At 49.4% G+C, this 20,649-nt stretch overlaps 1 protein-coding gene across 3 annotated transcripts in view; it reads right to left on the minus strand.

Moving 5' to 3' along the window:
* ZZEF1 (zinc finger ZZ-type and EF-hand domain containing 1) overlaps positions 1 to 20,649 on the minus strand; it is a 101,392-nt gene that overhangs the window by 40,537 nt on the left and 40,206 nt on the right. For 2 of the 3 annotated variants that reach the window (XM_041770432.1, XM_041770434.1), the window contains 15 exons: positions 19,568 to 19,783; positions 18,370 to 18,470; positions 17,684 to 17,853; positions 17,012 to 17,145; positions 13,904 to 13,974; positions 12,895 to 13,009; positions 10,441 to 10,600; positions 9,275 to 9,396; positions 9,050 to 9,172; positions 8,157 to 8,323; positions 7,995 to 8,076; positions 6,993 to 7,194; positions 5,858 to 6,006; positions 4,108 to 4,348; positions 1,702 to 1,781 (listed from right to left, as the gene is read on the minus strand). In XM_041770432.1, the coding sequence (XP_041626366.1) occupies positions 1,702 to 1,781; positions 4,108 to 4,348; positions 5,858 to 6,006; positions 6,993 to 7,194; positions 7,995 to 8,076; positions 8,157 to 8,323; positions 9,050 to 9,172; positions 9,275 to 9,396; positions 10,441 to 10,600; positions 12,895 to 13,009; positions 13,904 to 13,974; positions 17,012 to 17,145; positions 17,684 to 17,853; positions 18,370 to 18,470; positions 19,568 to 19,783 (2,133 nt within the window). The remainder of the gene's footprint in view (positions 1 to 1,701; positions 1,782 to 4,107; positions 4,349 to 5,857; positions 6,007 to 6,992; positions 7,195 to 7,994; positions 8,077 to 8,156; positions 8,324 to 9,049; positions 9,173 to 9,274; positions 9,397 to 10,440; positions 10,601 to 12,894; positions 13,010 to 13,903; positions 13,975 to 17,011; positions 17,146 to 17,683; positions 17,854 to 18,369; positions 18,471 to 19,567; positions 19,784 to 20,649) is intronic. The other variant, XM_041770433.1, reaches the window with a different exon arrangement.

Consider the following 20,649-nt stretch of genomic DNA (forward strand, 5'->3'; position numbering starts at 1 on the left):
CTGATCTCCATTCTACCCTGTGTGAGGGGACCTGTGTAAGTGAGGCTGGGCCTGCCGGGCAGTGAGCAGTGCTCCTGGTAGCAGCACAGGTGATGGTCATGCTGTGCGCCACAGTGCTCATAGCCCAAGCACAAGCCATGTGTGACGTCTGGGAGGCCAAGGTCTGAGAGAGAAGGCTGGCATCGCATTTAGCCATCGGCAGTCTGTCCTACCCTAAAGCAGAGGCACGATGTATGCTGTGCCTCATCAACTGCCAAATTCTTCTGCTTCAAGCATCTGTGGTAGGCGGTTTTATCAGAATCTCTTTTTCTTAAACTGCTACTACTACCTTAGGGTCTCATCAACACTGCCCTGACCCTCCTTTTACCATTCTGACAACACCTTTTAGTTTCTCTCGGGAGACTCTGTCCATCTCGGTCTCCACCTACCTATCCTGTACGTACTGAGCACCAACTACGTTCTCATCATTGTGGTCCCTGGTCAAGCCTCTCTGGTTCCTGGGTAAACTCATACATTAAGAAACCCCATTGCCAGTGATCTGAAGCTACCTGTACCTCTGTTTTGACATTTCTGTGAAGCACCAGCCAGTTAGATTCTTCCAGGTTCACTGACTTCTCCAGCCTGGGTCTCAGATCACCTGTGTGGCCCCAGAACAAATTCACCCCACCCTACTCCCAGATCAAAGGCCATTTCCCCAGTCTGGTCAACGCTTCCACCAAATGGGACAAGTCACCAAGCCGGGAATGTGGGAAGGGTCTTGGGACACACCACCATGCACGACTCACTCCAGCCACAGAATCTGACCATCCTACACCCAGGAGCAGCCGCTGTGCTCATCTAAGAACTGCAGCTGGTCTCCTGCTCTCAAGTTCATTGCCCATCCTCTCCATTACTTCATGACTCCTCCCCATTCCTACACAGCACTCAAGATGATTGTGAATACCGGGACCATAATGAAAGTACATAGGGATTCTTCTCCACGCTCAAGAAAAAAAAATGATTCTCCTGAGTTTGATGTTCATCATTTCTATGACTTTGTATACTTTTACTACCTACTTATATACCTAACATGACACAGATTTGGGCTGTGTGTAAACTTTACACAAGATAAAACATATTCATGGGTTCCTCTAGGACTGGCTTCTGCTCATCATGTGTGAGCTGACACACACACTTCACCTCCTTCACTCTCACTACAGGACAGCATCGTACAAATCACCTCACATGGTAGCGCCGTATTGCACAGTAACACAACTTACTGTTTCTCTGCTCATCCTACTCATGGACATGTTGCTCCTCCATGGCATGGCTGCCATAAGCAACGCTACAGAACTACATTTCTACAATGTAGGAAGGCCTCTCCTTGGAGAGCAGCCTCACACCCGCCTAAAGCCATCAGCGCCTGCCCAGTACCTACAGCAAAATTTTCCCTCCTGGTTGAAGAGGTCCCACAGAGTGGCCTTGGGGTTGCTAACGGGTGTTAGGGGGCTCCAGGCATGCGCCCTGTTTTCTCTGAACATTCTCAGCACTCATACCACGATTTCAAGCATCCTAAGTTATTTTAGAGCTTTTCATGTCACTGAACTTTAGTTAAAAAAAATTCCTAAAGTTATATTCTTGAGAAGAGAGCTACTTACCTTAACTGCATGAAACTATGGTGGGACAACTCAAAATACATAAAAATCGCAAAGTGCATCTTACCATCCATACTCGGATCCCATCTGCCAAGCAATACACCTGTGCAAAGTCCTCGCTCAGGGCTGTGTTGCCTCCACTGTTTACTGGGGAAAGGAGAGACGATGAGATCATACTCAGTTAATTCGGTTCAGTAGTGCAACCTACACACAAAGTAGCTTCTAAATCTCCCAACACAGAGAAATAGTCTTTCCCCTGAGGCTCATACACCACGGGTGGTACGAGGCTTGGGGGGGGGGGGGGGGATCAATTAAGTCACAAGTACCTGGCACAGGTTCTTTGTGTCACTGCAAACTAACTCTTTTCAAGTGAACATCTGAAATGGACATACTATTAAATGGAGTAAAATATTTAAAGTAAAAATATGAAAGTGAAAAATATTAAAAGTAAAACAAAGATTAAGTGCAGGTAAAAAATAATTACTGACATGAAGAAAGTTCATAGTATAAAGTAAAAAAGACTGGTTTTGAAACCATATAAACACAAAGTTACCTATTTAAAAAGAACATACATATTAAAAACATGATGTGTGTGTGTAAATATATGTATATGTATATATACACACATCTACGATGCATATACAGCTATATATATCACACAAATATGCCCAGGTAAAAAGGCCAGGTAGATACACAGAAAAATGTTAACAGATGCACCCTTCAAGTGGTCAGATTATAACTGATAATTATATTAAGCTTTCCTGTACTTTGTAAGTTTCTACATGAATGGGTAATTTTTTCATGATTAGAAAAATAACAAAGTTGTCTGTTTAATAGAAAGACCTCTGAGGCTTACTTGACTGAGACCACTCAGAAAGACCTCTGAGGCTTACTTACTGAGACCACTCCTTACTTGGCTTGTAAAAACCAGAGGATGATACACCAGAAAAGCGTGAGGCTCTCTGCAGACCCAATGCACAGTGCGAGGGCTGCTTTCTGTGCAGGTGTGAGGTGCGGGGCTGCACCCCAGGCACTCAAACACAGCACTGAGAAGCTCAAGCAGCTCCGCCCGGCAGGACTCACAAACAGCCCTGGAGCACGCAGACCAGCTGTGCTTCCAAAGCCCCAGTGGCAGGTTATTCTGGAAACAACCTGTATTCAGCCAAGTGTTTCTAGTTTCCACATCAGACTGTGTGTCTCGCCCCTGAAATTAGGGATGTGATACAGGAACATAATCTGAAAAGAAGCTGGGAGCTCACCACCAGCCAGAAACTTTGTTTCTCAGCTTTAACTCACAAGGCTTTCATCTATCTCCTGAGAGTTCCCACAGGTAAACAACAACAAAGACTGCACAGGTCTCTTGCTATAATTTGATCATGAAAACATATACTGGATTTCTTTAAAAACCTGGCAGGTCAAAAAACAAAACAAAACAAAAAACCTGGCAGATCCTCCACTCCCTGGCAGAGACACACTTTTCCATAGAACACTTGTTTTCATAAACCACTCATGCCTCAATATAGGTTTTATCTGAGCAGCTTCTTCAAGGAAATAGTAAAGCTTGGGAAGCAGGATTAATGGAGATGTTTTAGAAATCAGGAAATAAACTCTGCAATGTGAGACCTAAAGACCTCAGTGGCACAGGGCAGCAATGATCGTCCCTGTAATAATTACCATCTGCTCCTCACATCTGCATCATGGAAAAAACACACACCCCGCCAAAGTGCTTGGGAAAAGCCCTATCTCATCCCTAAGTAGGGTCTATAATGTTTCCCCGTGAGAGATGATGAGGAGAGAGAGGCCGTCCCTCCTGTGGTTCCTGCAGCCTGCTGGCGACACACACACACACACACACACACACACACACACACACACGCACGCTCGCGCGTGCGCGTGTGTACATAGCAGAGGCATCTCTCTGGGGGGATGGGAGGAACAGAAATGGTGGGGAGCAGGCTACCAACCAGGAAGCCTATAAAAGCTACAAGGCTTTAAACTAAAGCTAAGAGTGAAGACGTTTCCTTCCTTGGCTACCAGCATACTGAATCACCTAAACAACTCAGGGTTTAACCGGCATCTGTGAGAAGGGTAGAGCTTCCAACTCCCAAGTTTACAGACATAGGTACGAAGGTGCAGAGAGCTCGTTTGATCAACCTGAAGCTGCACAACTTCTAGTTTTTGCCTGAGACTATAACCCAAGTTACAGTCTCCTTCTGTTAAACTTCTGGGCAGTTTTCCACAAGAATTTTGGAGAAAGAAGCGACCTGGTTAGGAAACTCAAGGCTACTTGCCATAGAGGACGATCCACTAACTATAAACTAGTCACGAATCTTCTGACTGGCAGAGTAGGACTTAACCAGATGAGGTCTACAGTTGTAGAAATGTTTGTTTTAAAATGTTCACAAAAGATAGGCTTTCTTAAAACTTAGCAACTGGCCTTCAGATCAGAAATATTCCCTGTAGTATAAGTTACCATATTTTTGCAGCTTCTCATATAAGCCTGGAGTACGACACACCAGAGCAGCAAAGGTGGCGTTCACAGCTTGATCAATAGTGGAACCAGCAACTATATCTGTCTTTGGGGCCTGTTTTCTACATGCCTGTATGAATCCTTTGAAAAGTTCTGAAAATGGCCCACAGAAGTTCTGGGCAGGGTCTGACTGTGCAAACTCAAGAAGAAAGTGGTGGCAGGGATCATCGGGGATGTTCTTGACCTGGAAAAAAAACAACACATACGTTTAATACAGTCATTCTAACAACAAAGCTCATGGGACACCGACTAAGCCTATAACCAGGCAGATACGTGGGTTTAAAGACAACGCAAACCTAAATAAAACACCTAAGAACATGAACAATAGCGCGACTGCGGAACAGAAGGTACCCGAGGGCCAAGTGCCAGGAGGCATCGGCCCGTGCTGGGACCTGGTGGGAGAGAGCTCCTGACAGGCTCTGGTGGTAAAGAGAAGCCTCCTGGAGGGTGTGGGCTTTGGGCTGGACCCTGATCACTGAGCAGCTCTGCCCACTGAGGAACAAAATCGTGAGCAGAAATTAGGATTCGGTGGAGATGCTGACCTGGCCTGAGGTGTAGCTGGGGAGTGGTGGGAACTAGAGGCAGAGAGGTAAGGCAAAAGGACACTGGACAGAGCTCAGCCACCACCCTGAGGAGCCCAGACTTCACCCTGTGGGCAACGGGAGCCATGAATGGTGTTTGGCGGCAAGTTAACAAGGTATTCGGTAGTTAAAAACCCCTAGTAGGTCCCAAGGTAACCTTGCACACTGCAAGTGCAGGAAGAGGGCCTGGAGGAAGATGCAGTCAGGGGAGACGGGAGGAGCTGGATGCACCCCAGGAAAGTCCATGGAGTGGGGGCCAACTGGGCAGGAGAAATGAGAACAAGATGGGGAGCCATGGTTCAGCACCAAGGAACACAGGATGCACAGTGACAGCAGCGAGTGGCCAGGGAAGGGACACGTCCTGGCTTGCCACTCCTGACACAGACTACCTAATGGGAGGACAGAGACACAGGAGTGGAGCCCAAGAAGCACCGGGGCTCCAGACAGAGGCGCAGGGAGGTTCTACACAAGTGTAACAGCACAAGAGAGGGGACAGGATAAAGTGTCGGCAGCTGTGGGACAGGGGAGAGAGCCCGAGGAAAGCCTACTTTCCAGGGAGGAAGGGGATGAGGCCCAGCATGGATGCCAGGGTACAGCTGGAGAAGACAGCGGGCCACACGGAGCCAGAGCAAGGCAGGGTGTGAGGGAGCCAAACATAACAGAGCCCATGGAAGAGCCCCTGATTCTTGGCTGCCCCGAGTGACGTGGCCAAGGGAAGGAGCCAGATCAGAGTGCAGGGCAGAGACAGAGACAGGGGGGACAGAACAGAGACCATGGGCCGACCTGTCCAGCCCAGGCAGGGTGCTGCTGTTCCATGGGGAACAGAAGGTGCAGCATGAACCGTTAACTCAGCAGGTGCTGGGAACACACTCACTGGACCCATCCAGCAACCTAGCCAGATTTCCTGAGCACTTATGCTCGCTGGGTCTGAACACCACTGCCAATCGGCACCTGTCACATGTGATGTGGATACCACATGAACAAAGGATGCCATGTGCCATCAGAGCGCCAACAGCTGAGGGGGGTGAAGATGACGCAAACACAAGGGTTCATCACTGGGAGCAGGAGCCATCAGCAAACAGACTGCACTCCAAGGAGAAAGACATAAATACCTCCTTACTATCCTGGTGCAGGTGCGTGGGCCAGCTCACTGCTAATCCCAACTCTGGACTCAACTGATGCCTGAAAACAGGTTTCCACAGCGGAGAGTTCAGGACCAACGCCATTTTTGCTGGAGCCACTGCCATGTCACCTCCAAACTCTGGAAAGAGAAGGTGGCTGGTGAGAGCCCCATGCTTTCCCTGGGACACTAAGGTTGGTGGGCCAACCAAAAGAAGGTCTCGACTATGTGGGCATCCTGCGGACGTGCAGGGTATCCACCCCCACCTGCCAGCACAGAGCTAGCTGTGCTGCTTCATGGACATGCACCCCAAACACACCCCCACCAAGAGGGTGCCCGGAAGCGCAGCCCTACTGTGGGACAGCCTGTCACAGGCACCCCTGCAATCCCGGTCAGGTAGATGAAGGGATGTGAGGGCCACCACCAGGGAGTAACTGCAGGCTGGGCACACATGCTCAATGATGGAGAAGTTTTTGCAATTCATAAACTTACATTTGTTTTTAAAAAAAAAAAAAAAAAGAAGAAGAAGAAGAAGAATTAAACACCCACCCACACGTGTTTATGACTAGATAGCAAAGACTAGATGGGAATATATGAAAATGTTAAGTGTTAGCACCAGGAATGGCTCTTCTCCTTGATCTTTCTCCATCATGCAATTTCTATATTTTCCTTTTACAGACAAAAAATCTCCAGAAATGAAATAAGACATACTAGAAAGTTTCATTCTATAGTTCTTGCTTCTTGGATGCACTTAATAACTAAGTTGAAAAAAATCACTTTAAGACAAAAATCCAAAAAAAAACCAAAAAAGACAAAATCCACGCTTCCATATTTAACATAAGTATTCATTTGATTAAAGGATATACGGTTTATTCTACTTCTGCCTTCTAAATGTCACTAACAAAAAGAGATGACCGTGCTGCTAAAAACCAGTCCCTGCCCAGGCTGTGCTCCAGACAGGGGAGCCTAAGCACCCTCAGGGGTACGTGCCCAAGTGTGTGTCAAGACGCTTCAGGGCAACAGCGCTGAGCAGACGCCGTGCAGGGTCTGGTGCACAGGGCCTGCAAGGGCGCCCTGTACACGCCTCCACCCTGCCCTTGTGTGGAGCCAACGCGCCTGAGACTCACGGTGCGCAGACTTGAGCGCCATGCACTGGGCAGCGAGGCGTCCCATCAGCCGGCAAACGAGCAGCTGTAAATCCAGGGCCCAGGACACGGCCACATCGGGCAGGCCATAGGCGGTGACGGTGAATTTGTAACCCCACTCATTGTTACTGCTGTCAGAGTGAAAGAGGAACTGCAGCCGGGGGCCAGCCTTGAAGATCACTTTCTAGAGACAAGCAAAAAAGCCATGAAGTGGAACGCACCAGAGAGGCGCACCCGCAGCAGCAAGCACATCCTTCAAGATTCAATCATTCTATGTTTACACCCGGTCTGCCTTCCAGCCGCACTGTCTCAGCTTGCCCACCCTGCTGAGAGAAGGAGGGATGGACGAAGGAGCAGCTGAAACAGTCCACGATGGCACCGCGTGAAGCAGCAGTTGTGGCAGTTCTGTCACCTGTGGACACCCACCTGTCCACTCCCTGCTCATCCAGGAACAGGGCTTGTGTCCCCCTGCTGCTCCCCGCCAAGATCACCAATGGCAGAGTGTGCCAACAGCAGGGAGTGGCACTTGGCTCTGTGCCCTGGAGACCTGGCAGGCCTCAAGTGGGCACTGCTGGCCCCCCCACATACTGGGGGCCCCCTGGGCCCAGCCCTTCCACACTAAGGACCACTACTCCCCCATTCACACTGGACACTGCGACACAAACCAGGGATTGGTCAATGTTCCTGTAAACAACCAGACAGGAAGTCATTAGACCCCTGGGGCCATCTGGTCTCTGCAGTGACCATTCAAGTTGGCCCCACAGTGCCCGAGCAGCGGGATGACACATCAAGGGAATGGAGATAAGTAACTGTATCTACGAGACAAGTGGCCGGCAGTCCTGTACGAACCGACATCAGCTCTTCCTTTTACCAAAGTGCGACAGAAATGGTTCCCTCGTGGACCATGCCCCACCCCAGGGGACCAACGGCGAGGAGAGCCAGTGCAGAGGGGCAGGCATCACCGGTGCTGGGAGCACCACTTACCCTGGGCCACTTCTCAGTGCCAACTTTGGTGTCATAGCGTGTTTTCCCGCCTCTAGCGTCAGTGAACTCCAAATAATCATACCTGGGGAGGCATAATGTCTGTCACTGTCCTCCTCTCGCTTTCACCCACTGTGGCTCAGGGAGAGAACACGTGAGTCTTACCTCTTCTCAGTCTCACAGCGTTCATCAAATTCTACCTCAAAGTAGGTTGCCCCAGGGCTGATGAAGACAGACACCTCATGGCAATTGTTCTCATAGTTGTGGGCAGACTCCTTGGTCCAGGTGTGTAATACCACAGGACACTCCTGCTGCCAAGTGTCTTCATCGAGCTACACACACAAATGAGTCAAGAAGGCAAGCTCCCGTCACTCTGTGTGGGCCACAGAGAAAACCGTGCTTGCGTCAGCGCTGTGGACGGGCAGCCCAGACATGGGACGCAGATGGTTACACGGGCTAGCAGCCTCCCCACTGCTCCGTCTGCACACACAGCTCAACGCACACTGAACCCTTGGCAGGGGACACTGGGCTCCGCAGCACACGACAGGATCCCCAGAGTGAGCTCCTGGTTCTGGCCATGACTGAGCTATTTCTTTAAATCACCACAGTCATGAATTTCCAAATTTCAGTGGAAAAAACACTGAATTTTGGACCCTGGCAAATCTGAGCCCATCATCTCCCCTGTCCACTTTGAGTCCTTGCTCTTATACCTTTACAACAGGCTTTACAGCTTATGCCCTTTCTATTCCCACACAGTTGTCTGAGACTCAAAGATAGCAAAGAATCTCTGTACCCTGGATCCTTTTAGTTTGTCTTTCGCCATATATTCTCTTTTCTGGACTTCAATCTGGTCATTCGCTACATGGTTTCACACACATTCATGCACCGTAAGAGGAGACAGACCTCCACATGGCTTCCGTCCTAACGCTGACCACGCCGGTCAGCTCGGGCTGTCGCTGCCCTGTGCCAGCAAACCCCTGCTAGAACTCGGGGGCTCCCCAGCCAACCTCTCTGGGTCTGCACTGCGCTGTACAGGTCACTCAGACACCCCGGGTTACCTTGTCTGGCTCTCCTGTGGGGTCCGCACAGAGCTGCTTTAACAGTTCTGTCAGTGTACTGAACTCTCTCAGGAGTACACAGTGTGAAATGTCTAAAGTGCAAAAGTCCAGCAGGAAGATCACCTGGGGGGAGATTGACAAGGCACTCAGCACCTGCCTCGGGCTCTGCCTGGGGCCAGAGGTCACCACCTCTCCTCCCACACAAAGGCTGTCGCCACATCTTACCAGTTGACGAGCTGCCATCGAAAACACTGAATTACACAGTTTCTCTACAATGGTTTGTCCACTATACTGTGACAAAAGGGATTCCAGGATCACTCTCGTGCTTGCCACAAACTGTCCCACATCTATCAAGACATAAAGACAGTAATTAACATGATAGGTGAAAAACACCACCGGCTTGGTCATCCTTGAGGACAAAACTGGAGAGGGTCCCAGACCAAGGACCATGTAAGAAAGACCTTGGGACCACGAAGGGTCACAGATCGGTTTTCCTCTGGGAGGAAAGGAGTGCAAATCTCTTGGTCTTTGCTACTTTGGGATGAGGCAGAGAGCGCAGCCCTTGTGTAGGTGAAGCTGTCGGCTGAGCGACCCGGTGGCCAGGCTGGGAGCTCCCTGTGCTCACAGGGGCCCGTGTTCAGCGGGCAGCCCACAGGCCGAGCCACAGGAGCCAGGGCTCGGCGCCATCAGCCGGTGTCACACTACTGAGACTAAATGTGATGGGATTTCCCACCTGTGTAGCTCTCAGAACCTGAGAAAGGTCACAGAACTTTCTGTGGGTTTACCGGACACGAGTATGAGGATTTTCAGGCTCTGAAAAGACCAAAGCAGTGCTCACCTATACCTTAGATTTTATTTTTTTATTTTTTTAAAGATTTTATTTATTTATTCATAAAAGATACAGAGGGAGAGATAGAAAAGCAGAGACACAGGCAGAGAAGATAAGCAGGCTCCATGCAGGAAGCCCGACGTGGGACTCGATGCCGGGTCTCCAGGATTACACCCTGGGCTGAAGGCAGCACTAAACCACTAAGCCACCTGGGCTGCCCTACCTTAGATTTTAAAAGAAAAGACTTTCTTTTTTGGATAAGTCGATTAGAGCTGGGATGACAGGCTCTAGTGAAGTGTGTGGCATTCCCCTCCACGTGCTGCATCCCCTCGGGCTGTGAAGTGACCCGACTTCATGATGAAACTCCTAGGCTGATCACAGTCAGCAGAACACTCTGGGCAAAAACACATGTACAGCTTCCCATTTTAGGAAGAAAAAACATCCCAGAGACATAGAAGACCAAACCCCATGTGCACCGCATGCACTAGGCATTAAAGGAGAGAGCCACACCCAGACACCTCTCTGTGCTGGCGGGTTCATGACGCCAGATGCTGACACTCACATTGGTCAATGAGGTGGGCGGCGAGACCCCGGGCTCCCGCGTCGGTGCTCTTCAGCTGCAGGTAGCACCAGGAGAGCAGGCTGCCCTGGACGGCCCAGAACAGGGAGAAGAGCACGGAGCCAGGCCGTCCCTGGGCCCTGGTGAGCAGCAGGAGCTCACACTACGAGGAAGGAGACAGAGAGAGAGCATTTACAGAAAGGCCTTCACAGGATGCAGGCACGGGCTCCTGACCCACAGCCATCCAAGGGAGTGGGGATGGGAAGAAGGGATGGAGAGAGTGGGGGTGCAGGAGCCCTGTCACCCGCCATGCCCTGGAGGCCTCACAGATGGTCTGCGCTGCCTGCATCCTCCTCTTCCACCCCTTGGGGGCTCGTCCCACAGTTACCTCCTCCCTCTTCCACCTGCAAGCCCCCTTTCTCTCTGGCTCCAGCCGCACCCACCCCACCTTTAAAGTCCTTCCACATCCTCCCTGACTCTCCCACTATCAGCTTCTCTCTCCTGAAGCTCTCTCCAGAGCCACCTGACCTCGGTGGGAAATTCTTACACAAAAGAACCACGGAATACGATCCTACCACAATTTCCGCTTAATCGCCCCCACCTGGAAACAATCTAATTACCCCTCCAAAGTAAACCAGGTTCGCCATGGCAGGTGTAGGGAGCCCTGAGTGCCAGTGACAGGTCAGCATAGACAAGCCTCAAAAAGCACCGTGGAGTGCAAACAGCACGTCCCCAAAGACTGTGTACCCTGTGACCCCGTGGACCTGACACCAGGCAAAATCAGCCTGCAATGCAGGAAACGCTCAAGAGAACAGGTTCAGATAAATTGGAGGGGTGGCTGCCACCGGGAGGATGGAGAGTGAGCTGCAGGCAGGCATGTAGCTACCCAGGTGGTTCCCTGCACTGCATGAGGTCCTACTCTCCTGTACATGAGCTCCATCCCACCAAGACACCTGCGGCTGCTGTGCATTAGCCCTTCCCTCCTGGCCACCCCCCTGCTGCCGCTCGCTGACCCGGTTCCCCAAGGCCACCGCTCCCACCCAGAGCACACAACCTCAGTACCCGACCATGAGATCAGTGGCTCTCCCATCACTGTGCTTCCCGAAACTCCTTTTTCCTGAGACTTGTGGCTCCCAGGAAGCCTTGCTGCCCTCCTGCCTTTCCAGTGAGATGGTCCTCGGATGCCCACAGGTGAGGAGGGGCCCCAGGCTGTGGCTTCGAATCTCAGCCGCTGGTCAGTAGCTGCCAGATGCGTAGCACTGAGTCCACTCTTGAGCACCCAGAGCTCCCGCCACCTGGAGGCCCCCAGAGCCTCCAAGTCAGCCTATCTCAAGTCGGCCCACAGTCATCCTCCTCTGCAAACACCCGGCTCTCCCCGTCTTATCACTGGCCTTATGCACACGTGCAAGTATGGGAGGTGGCCTAAATACAGATGGGGCACAGCTAATGGGACACAGAGTTTCAAAGAAGATAGATATGGGACAGTATGGAGACAAGACCGGGATGCAAAGTCACTAGAGCCCTGAGTGACAGCAGCCATAGAGCACTCCGCACAGGTGAGGCTGATGCAGCACGGCACCCTAAAGGACGCAGGTGTCATGGTGGGACAGAGACCACCCTGGATTGAAAGCCATATGAAGTGGCCAGCCCGTAGGGTGACCCTGGCAAACGACATGCTGGTGCACTCAAAGATGTCTCTCCAAGAGCAAAGTAGCCAGAATGAATGAAACTGTGTCTCTGGTGGCACCTGAAAGCAGGAAAGCACTAAAACCAAGACCAAGACTCAAAATTCAGCCACAGGAAAAGTTCTGTCATCCAAAGCCTCAAGGGTGTCGTCTGTCCCCATGTCGCACATCCCCTGGCCACGGGGGTCCTGTCCTGTCAGAGTCCCGGGCATGTGCACTAGAACACAGACCCCTAATCCCATCCCCAGAAGTTCTACACCAGGAGCCCGGGCCGGGCCCTGGAAACCCAAATTTCTGTCCAAATACACCAGCTGATTTGGATCCAGATGACACATGGACTACATCTTGAGAAACAATCCTTCATGTTAAAAAGAATACAGTAACAATTTGGAAATCTCATTACCACAAAAGAAAAGACACCATCTCTCCAGACTTAATTTACCTGAAGATTTACTAAGCAATCTTACACTTTCCTCAGAACTCACACCACAGACACACGCTCAAACGTCGGGCTCCGTAGCCATACCACAGACCCCCTCGTCTTCCACACAGAAGTCTCCACGAGCGTCCACACATCTACTGCTCACTGGTGACCACAGAACAGGCCAGCATGCCTCACTCGCCACCAGAGTGGGAGAGGAGCCGCGGTGGGCTGCGGAGCATCAGTGCCCATCCGTCACGGCTGTGGGGACAAAGCTACATCCACACTGTGACTGATCACCAGACCACGAGGTGAAGGAGGAAGGACGGAAGCAGAGCTGCCCCCAGTTACCTCTCGAGCAGCAACGGACAGGAGGGTGCTCATGACGGCCAGAACTTCACTGCTGTTCATGTCGGCCAGGTCACCTTTCTCAGGCAAGAGCAGAAGACCACCTGGATCCTTGTCACTGCAAGTACACACATCTGTCAGGACACCTTGTTCAGGCAGGCATTTTCACACTTTTACCTCAAAAAAAATATTTTTTATTCCAAAAAAGAACCTAGCAGGATTTCAGTGCCAGTTCTCAGGAAGGTGAGGGGTCTGGGTCAGGAAAAGGCCACGTCCCAGCAGGGTCTATGCCACCCTCTGTCCCCATGTCCCTAATAAGCAAAGCCCGTAAACCCTCAAGTCCTAGGAGGAGATTCTGAGAAGTCAATCTGATGAACCTTGACTGCCAGCAAGACGTCATGCTGGCTAATGTGACAACCCAGGCTGAACCTCCTCTGTCTCCAAACGCCCTCCACAAGAGCTCCACGGCTCTCTCTCGGCCCTCGACCCACAAGTCCAGGCACCCTTCAACAGCCCTCACATGGCCCTCCAGTCTGCTCTTGCACCAGCTACAGGCAGAGGTGCAGACAGTACCCTGGGCAATTAGTTCCCTCCTTCTTCAAGAGCCTATTCCTGCGGTACCACAGCCTACATGCCCATTGGCTGCTTTGCTAGCCAAAGCTCGTAAAAATCTCCAAGTCAGCTCCTTTCCTTCCTTTGCTCGACTACCCTTCTGTGCATCTGGGTGTTCAGACCTGGGTAGAGGACTGCAACTCCTCTGGCTTCAGTTTGTGTCTTCAGACATCACTTAGAATCTGAAGTGCTCAGAGATCCTCAGCGAGCTCTATTCCAAACGGTCTCATGAGGACTGGAACTTGGATTAAACTCCTGACAAGATTATTTTAGTTCTAGTCATCGCTGTGACTGGTGGTAGCTCACTCTAGAAACCTGGCTGAGCAAACAGGAGGGACAGCTAAAGAAAACTCTGCAAAGATCTGAGCTATTACACAACCTAAAACGACGACGAACTTACCTAAAATAGGTGCAGAGTGACTGGAAAGTGAGCTGCTGGGACTGCTTGTGTTCCTGCTCGGTGACATTCTTCTAGAAAACAAGGAAGAGCACGATCAGAGGATCTGGTCCACAACACTCCAGAGAGTGGGGCAGCATGCACTGGCCACTGTTCCCAAGTGAGAGGAAAGCTGGAGTGGGCACATGCTTCATGGCGCTAGCTAAGAGCAGCCTGGTGCTCGGTGGGAGCACCCGTCTAAACAAGGCAGCAGGTTGACTTCTGTTCACTGCCAAAGTTAACATTTCCAAGCTTTCCTGCTGGAAATCTTGATGCCAACGCTAAGATGTGTGCTTTCCGTCACTGGGTATGGTGTCGCAAGAGGAAAGGGCAGGGGTGTTTCTTGTGAGTTTTCTCTTGGTTTTTAAATAGATCAAAGCTTTCCCTCCACAAGCCAGAGCAGCCTGTGAGGAAAGTTAACAGGAATCACATTCTGACAAGGCTACTGGGCTACTAGAAGGCACTTTCTGAATTCCATGAATGCACTGTACATGAACTGTTAGGTAAGGTGGTGGATTTCCAGAGACCTGAGCCCCGGGGCCCATCTGCAGAGCTGTTCAGTCATCAGCATGAGACGGGAGGACCCTGACCACTGTCATTGGCAGGGAGAGGCCAGGGAACGTGACAGGGCTTCTCCACTAACAGAAGCGTCACATGACAGGCTATATGTCCATTCCTTTTCTGTGTGGAACACATGCTAGCCAAACCTATCATAGCTCAGCAGCCTGGTAAACAAGTCCGATGGAGTCCCACCCATAGTCCGGGGCACAGGCAGGCCACTGATGCTGTCCAACGTCATGGCTCCATGTGAAAGCTGATCCTCTAGGCTGATGTACAAACCCTGCAGAGCACTGAAAACCCCCCAAGATCCTTCCTCCTCTCAGGAACCACCCACAATCACTTGCCCCATCATGATTCTCCTCTAAAAGTGGAATGCATCTTGGGCAGCCCTGGTGGCCCAGCGGTTTAGTGCTGCCTTCAGCCCTGGAGACCTGGGATCGAGTCCCACGTTGGGCTCCCTGCTCAGTGAGGAGTCTGCTTCTCCCTCTGCCTGTGTTTCTGCCTCTCTCTCTCTCTCTCTCTCTCTCTCTCTGTGTGTGTGTCTCTCATGAATAAATAAATAAAATCTTAAAAAAAAAAAAAAAAAGTGGAACACATCTGCGTTTTTTCCTTGTGGCAGGTGTCCCCAGCTGGGCTGTAGGCCTCGGGTACCAGAGGCCACATTTTATGCTATTGATCCCTCCTTTATTTCTTTCTACACATCCCACAGATCACTTTATTACATTTGCTAATTAGCTGTTGCATTTAGAAATGATTTTTCTTTTTTTTTAGAAATGCTTTTCAAAAATGCTATATCTAGTTTTCTTCATCAAACTCTTACCAGTAATTCAACTGCCAGCTTGTCTACAGACAATAAAAAAAAATCTATAACTGTATCACCTATAAAGAATTATTTCTTTTATCCTTTCCAACTGGTATGTTTAAAATTTCTCTTCCTTGAGGCGCCTGGGTGGCCCAGTTGGTTGAGTCTGCTTTCAACTCAGGTTCATGATCTCAGGGTCCTGGGCAGCCCTGGTGGCTCAGCAGTTTAGCGCCGCCTTCAGCCCAGGGTGTGGTCCTAGAGAACCCGGATCAAGTCCCACGTCAGGCTCCCTGCTCAGTGGGGAGTCTGCTTCTCCCTCTCCTCCCCACTTGTGCTTTCTCCTACCATCTGTTTTTTTAAAAATTTCTTTTCTTTGTCCTACCGCACTGGCCAGACCCTCTAATACAGTAAAAATCCTGTCTGCTTCCTCATTTTGAAAGAGATGCTTCTAGTGGCCCACTCACCCAGTATATAATTTATTAAAGGTCTGGGGTTCATGTCCTCCACCGGTTGAGGGAGTCCCTTTCTTTCTGTTTTGGGTTTGCTAATGGTTTTACAGTTCTAATCACCCACAGAATTTAATCTTATTTAAATGTTTTATTTACTGACATAACTTCTTCCTCTGACTTCATTTACTAATTTTTAACCTTAAACCACCCTTGTGTTCCTAGGGTAAATTCAACTCTGTCAGGACTTTGTATTTTACTGAAGTGGTTTACTAATATTTTGTTAGTTTTTTCTAACTATGTTTACAAGTAAGACTGGTCTATAATTCTGCTTCCTTGCTACTCTTTATGTTTCCCTGTGTTGCACTATCACTGGAATGCCGGGAACTCTGAATTTCCCTGACCTAGAAGTTTTCAGTGTGGTTTAGTGAGAGAAATTTTTAAGTTTTTATTTTTATTTTTTTTTTAAATAATTTGAGAGCTAAAGAGAAACAGAGAACACATGTCCCCAAACGCATGGAGGGGGAGGGCAGAGAGAGGCACAACCAGACTCCAGGCTGAGCACAGAGCCCAACCGCAGAGAAAATTCTCCTTGTCTTACATTATCATTAATTATCTTTCTCCATGTATCACACTCATTTTTCACACAGAAATACTGCCTTCAGAATGAAAAACCTGGATCTTTGTACAGGCTAATCCACTTGGTAACATAATGCTTATAAATACCGAAAGCATATTTTACCGCCACTACTAATGTCTGAGTGAGGAGGAGACAGTGTCTGCAAGGGCTGCATTTCATGACAGGTATAATATGAAATATTTATGAAGAGGTCAGGGATGGACTCTGAAATAATACTGGGGGAAGGGCAGGGAGAGCGTGGAAGACCCAGATCACAGATGAACAAGATTAGCCCAAGTTTACAATCTAAGTGATGGGTACACATAGGGCAGGAGGTATTGTATTTACTCTAGTTTTGTATTTTAGATTTCCCCACAATAAAAGATGAAAATGTTAAAAAGAATGCTTGTTGCAGGCGAATCACTAAAAGGGTAGAGACTGTACCCCGCTGTGGGAGCATAGGCTCTGACCTGCCGTCCCCTCCTGCAGGGCGGTACTAGGTTCTCAGGGGTCTGTGTCCCACACTGCTCCACACATAGTGAGTATTACATACACATCTGGAAAACTGAAACTGAGGAGATACTTAGAGAAAATGAAGATGACTAATACATGTCATCCCCCAGACTTGTGATGCAAATGGTTACCATCATAGTGAAGAGATGGCTCCTCCGGCTCTGTCGATCAGGAAAAAAGACGGCAGCCCCACTGAGAAGGGTGTTCCTGACTTCTTGTTTTAATGTTTCCATGGGCACAGAGTCTCCGTCCACCCTATCCACCACTGAGGAAAATGAATAATGGACTCAGCTTTAGTATTTCCCATCTACTCACTTTCAACACACACACGTGCTTTAAGTTGCCCACAAACTCCCTACTCCCTGTCGCGCAGAGAATGGTACCTCGGCACGGCAAGGCGGTATCAGGAAACCACACTCAACTAACACAGCGACCACACGTGCCAGGTTTCCTCTCATTATTTCCCTGTCCCTTTAAGACACGAGCCGGCACAGCCCTGAAAGTGCTGTCACGTGGCCAGGTGTGTGATCCCTGCTCATCCTTACCCTCTGCCCTCCACCCAGCCCAGTGTCTTCACAACAGTCAATACTCTCAGGGTGACACACCTATGTGTCAGAACCCAGGAGATAGAGTCATAAACGAGTGAATTCTCGGACAACTCACAACAAGATTCAAAGAAACACTCATTTCCCAAACCAGGGATCCCTCTCCTGGGTCTGTGTGATCACAGGACCCCTGTTCTCACAGCAAGAGGCCTGGAAGGCTGCCAGCACACAGTCTCATTCAAGAAGCCCAGTCCCTACCGTCGCATAAGTGTGCGTGGAGCTCCTTGGCAGCCCCCGCCCCTCCAGGGCTCTGCCGGGGAGCCTTGGCCTCCTCGGGGGTGGCTGGCCCGTCTCTCTGCAGCACTGACAAGCAGCTCTGCAGGAGCCGCAGAAGCAGGGTCTGGGCACAGATGCACTCTTCCCTCGGGCTACAGAAAGACAAAGCGTATCAGAGGGCAAAGAGGCAGGCTGCTTTTACCCTCCCAAGCCAGCAGCTGTCTAAGAGGGCTCTCCTCCACATGTCAGCACCGTACAAACAATGCCAACAAGAGGAAGAGAGGCAGGATGCAAAAAAGGACATCTTGGTAGGTAGAGTCTGAACACACAGACCCTGACAGCCTCTGTCCACAGTGGGGCAGAGACACGCATTTCTGACCCTATGTCCTCATCTATAAAATGAGGGTACTACCACAATCCCTGACCTGCTTTCCCCACCAGGTTGTGATGGGAATCAGATGACAAAGTGTTTGCAGAAACACTGCCCAAAGTACATTACAGAAACGTGAGCTGCTAGCTTTAATAATAACCAATTCTTTCAAATGAAGACAATATAAACTAGTGAGAAGTCTAAAAATCTTGGAAGAAAAAACTACCTATGTAGAATGTAAAACAGTATTTTCACTTTTGTTTATAGGATTATCACCTTATAACAAATTCTGACCTACTTTTGCTTTAATTTACTATAAAAATTCCAGAAGATCTGCAAATCAAGACCCGTGAAGTCCAGAAAAGATTTATATTTTAAGCCACTTTCCTTCTGCTGCACCTAAAAAATTAGAAAAACCAGAAAAAATACAATGAAAAATTGTATATTATTCAATATACAGAATATTCATTAATATTCATTAATAATATTCATATAATTGTATATTATTCAATATTCAAAATTGTATATTATTCAATATTTCAGAGAAATATTGTAATGGCTCAACTACTCCTCGATGTGAGCGGGTGAGGCAGCACCACACATGCAGAATTCCCATTAGCCAGTACTAACACTTCCCAACTCAGGAGCACCTGAGCAACTACTCCTGGTGTGAAACTTTCCACAAGACCTGTGTGTGTGTGTGCACACGCATGCACATATATGTAAGAACACATGTGTAAATGTATGCACACACACACATACCCAGGAAGGCTCCCTGACCACCATACCCAGAGTGCCAGTGAGATTACACAGCATGCACTCTGACCCCTGGCTGCATGAGTCACTCTCAGCTGCTCCAGTGTACCCGCAGCTCCAAACATCTCCACCACTCGCTCATTTATGTGTTCTGCTGCCACCGGAGAACTTGAATAACAGACCAAGCACACCAAAGGTAAACTGAGTCACAGCGCCCAAACACACCCTGACGAGTGCAAGAGGTTAAGTCGTGTTCTCCATGGTGACAATGGCAAGAAGCTTCCCTGGAGCAACTGGTCACTGTGTTTTCATGAGTGACTCTACAAGTCAGCATCAGAAACAACTGGTTTTAAATCCTGACATTTTGGTACCTTTATTGAACAAACCATTCACCTGCACTTCAGAAATAATTCTCCTAGTACTTAAAGGAGACAGGAATCCCATAAACTTGTTTTGTGTCCCTAGTCTACCTCTGGCAATCACAGCTGGGGTCTCTACGGTTGCCTGTAGTCTATTGTAGGAAGCCTCCCAGGGACACCATACGCCTCCATTGGTCCTTGATTCACTGACCCCCTTGGTGGCCAGCACCTCACTCCCCTGCTCTTCCAACATCATCACAGCAGCACAACGTTCACACCGCATGCTTCAAAAGGCCAGCTTTCACCGGTGGCTGTTCATTCCCTCAATGCCACCATTAGTTTTCCCCAAGGAACAAGGTTCAATAACTGAGGAAACACTACCAGGTCATGGGCAAGCTGCTGAGTGAACTGAAGTGTCCTGAGGAGTAGCGTGGTCCCGCAGACACTCTCCTCCCCATCCTTTCTGCAGTGGGCACAGACAATGTGCTGCTCTGCTTCCACTCGCATCGGCCGGACATACCCGCTGATGCTGAGACCTTGCACTCCCAAGCGCTCTGCCGACTCCTGACGGGTGCAGAGGAACTTCACCATCAAATACTAGGGAGGAAGGACAGAGAGATTTAAGGAGGACTCAGAAGCTGGAATACGAATGGAAGAGAGATAAACGCCCTTCTGGGAAGGTCCCCCGAGGACTTTAATAATTCGGTTCCACTCTCCCTAGCACGGGGCACAAAACAGAAACCCAACATCTCAACAAACAGAAAAAAAAGTCGTGCTGAATCGTGTCAGGCTTTGGGAAAGATCACAACAGGAAAAACAGCATTACTTCCTCTTCGCGGCACAGGGTAAGACAGGATGAATCAGAGACATATATCTGCTCTGTGGCCCAGTCATTTTGAAACAGAAACCAGGTATGTGGTAAAAACAGTCAACAAATGCCCTAAGGAAGCCCCCAACTAATATACAATACAACAAAACAATAATACAACCATAGCCCAGGACACAGACTTGTCCGCTCAAAGCAAAAGCCATTTTAAAGCCCGACTTCCGTGCAAACTCTCTGCGTCTTGCAGTAGAAGCTCCTTTGTCAAGAGCCATTCAGACTCCACTACTCGAAGGTATAAATATTTACTGAACACTTACTACATATGAGCCCTAAAGATAGTTCTTATTTCTCTTATACTGAAGCTTCTAAGATTTACACTAAGGGTTAAAAAAATGAAGTAGCTGGATAATCACTGCTCCTTTCACAACCGTGGAGACAATCTCTCATGCGCTTAGGCCAGTGTGCTTTCTGCTTCCCAGCTGCAGACACCCTACCCCATACTCTCAGCCTGGCTTTGGGTGGGGACTTCATCGACTTTCAACACTTGGGAGCACACCACCTTTCCCAGGAAGCCTCCCCTAGTGAGCTCTGGGTGCAGTAAGACTCTCCTCCTCTGGGCCGTGACAGCCCCGTACAT

This window comes from Vulpes lagopus, chromosome 10 (assembly GCF_018345385.1).
Source record: "Vulpes lagopus strain Blue_001 chromosome 10, ASM1834538v1, whole genome shotgun sequence".
In the NCBI taxonomy this organism is placed as follows: Eukaryota; Metazoa; Chordata; class Mammalia; order Carnivora; family Canidae; genus Vulpes; species Vulpes lagopus.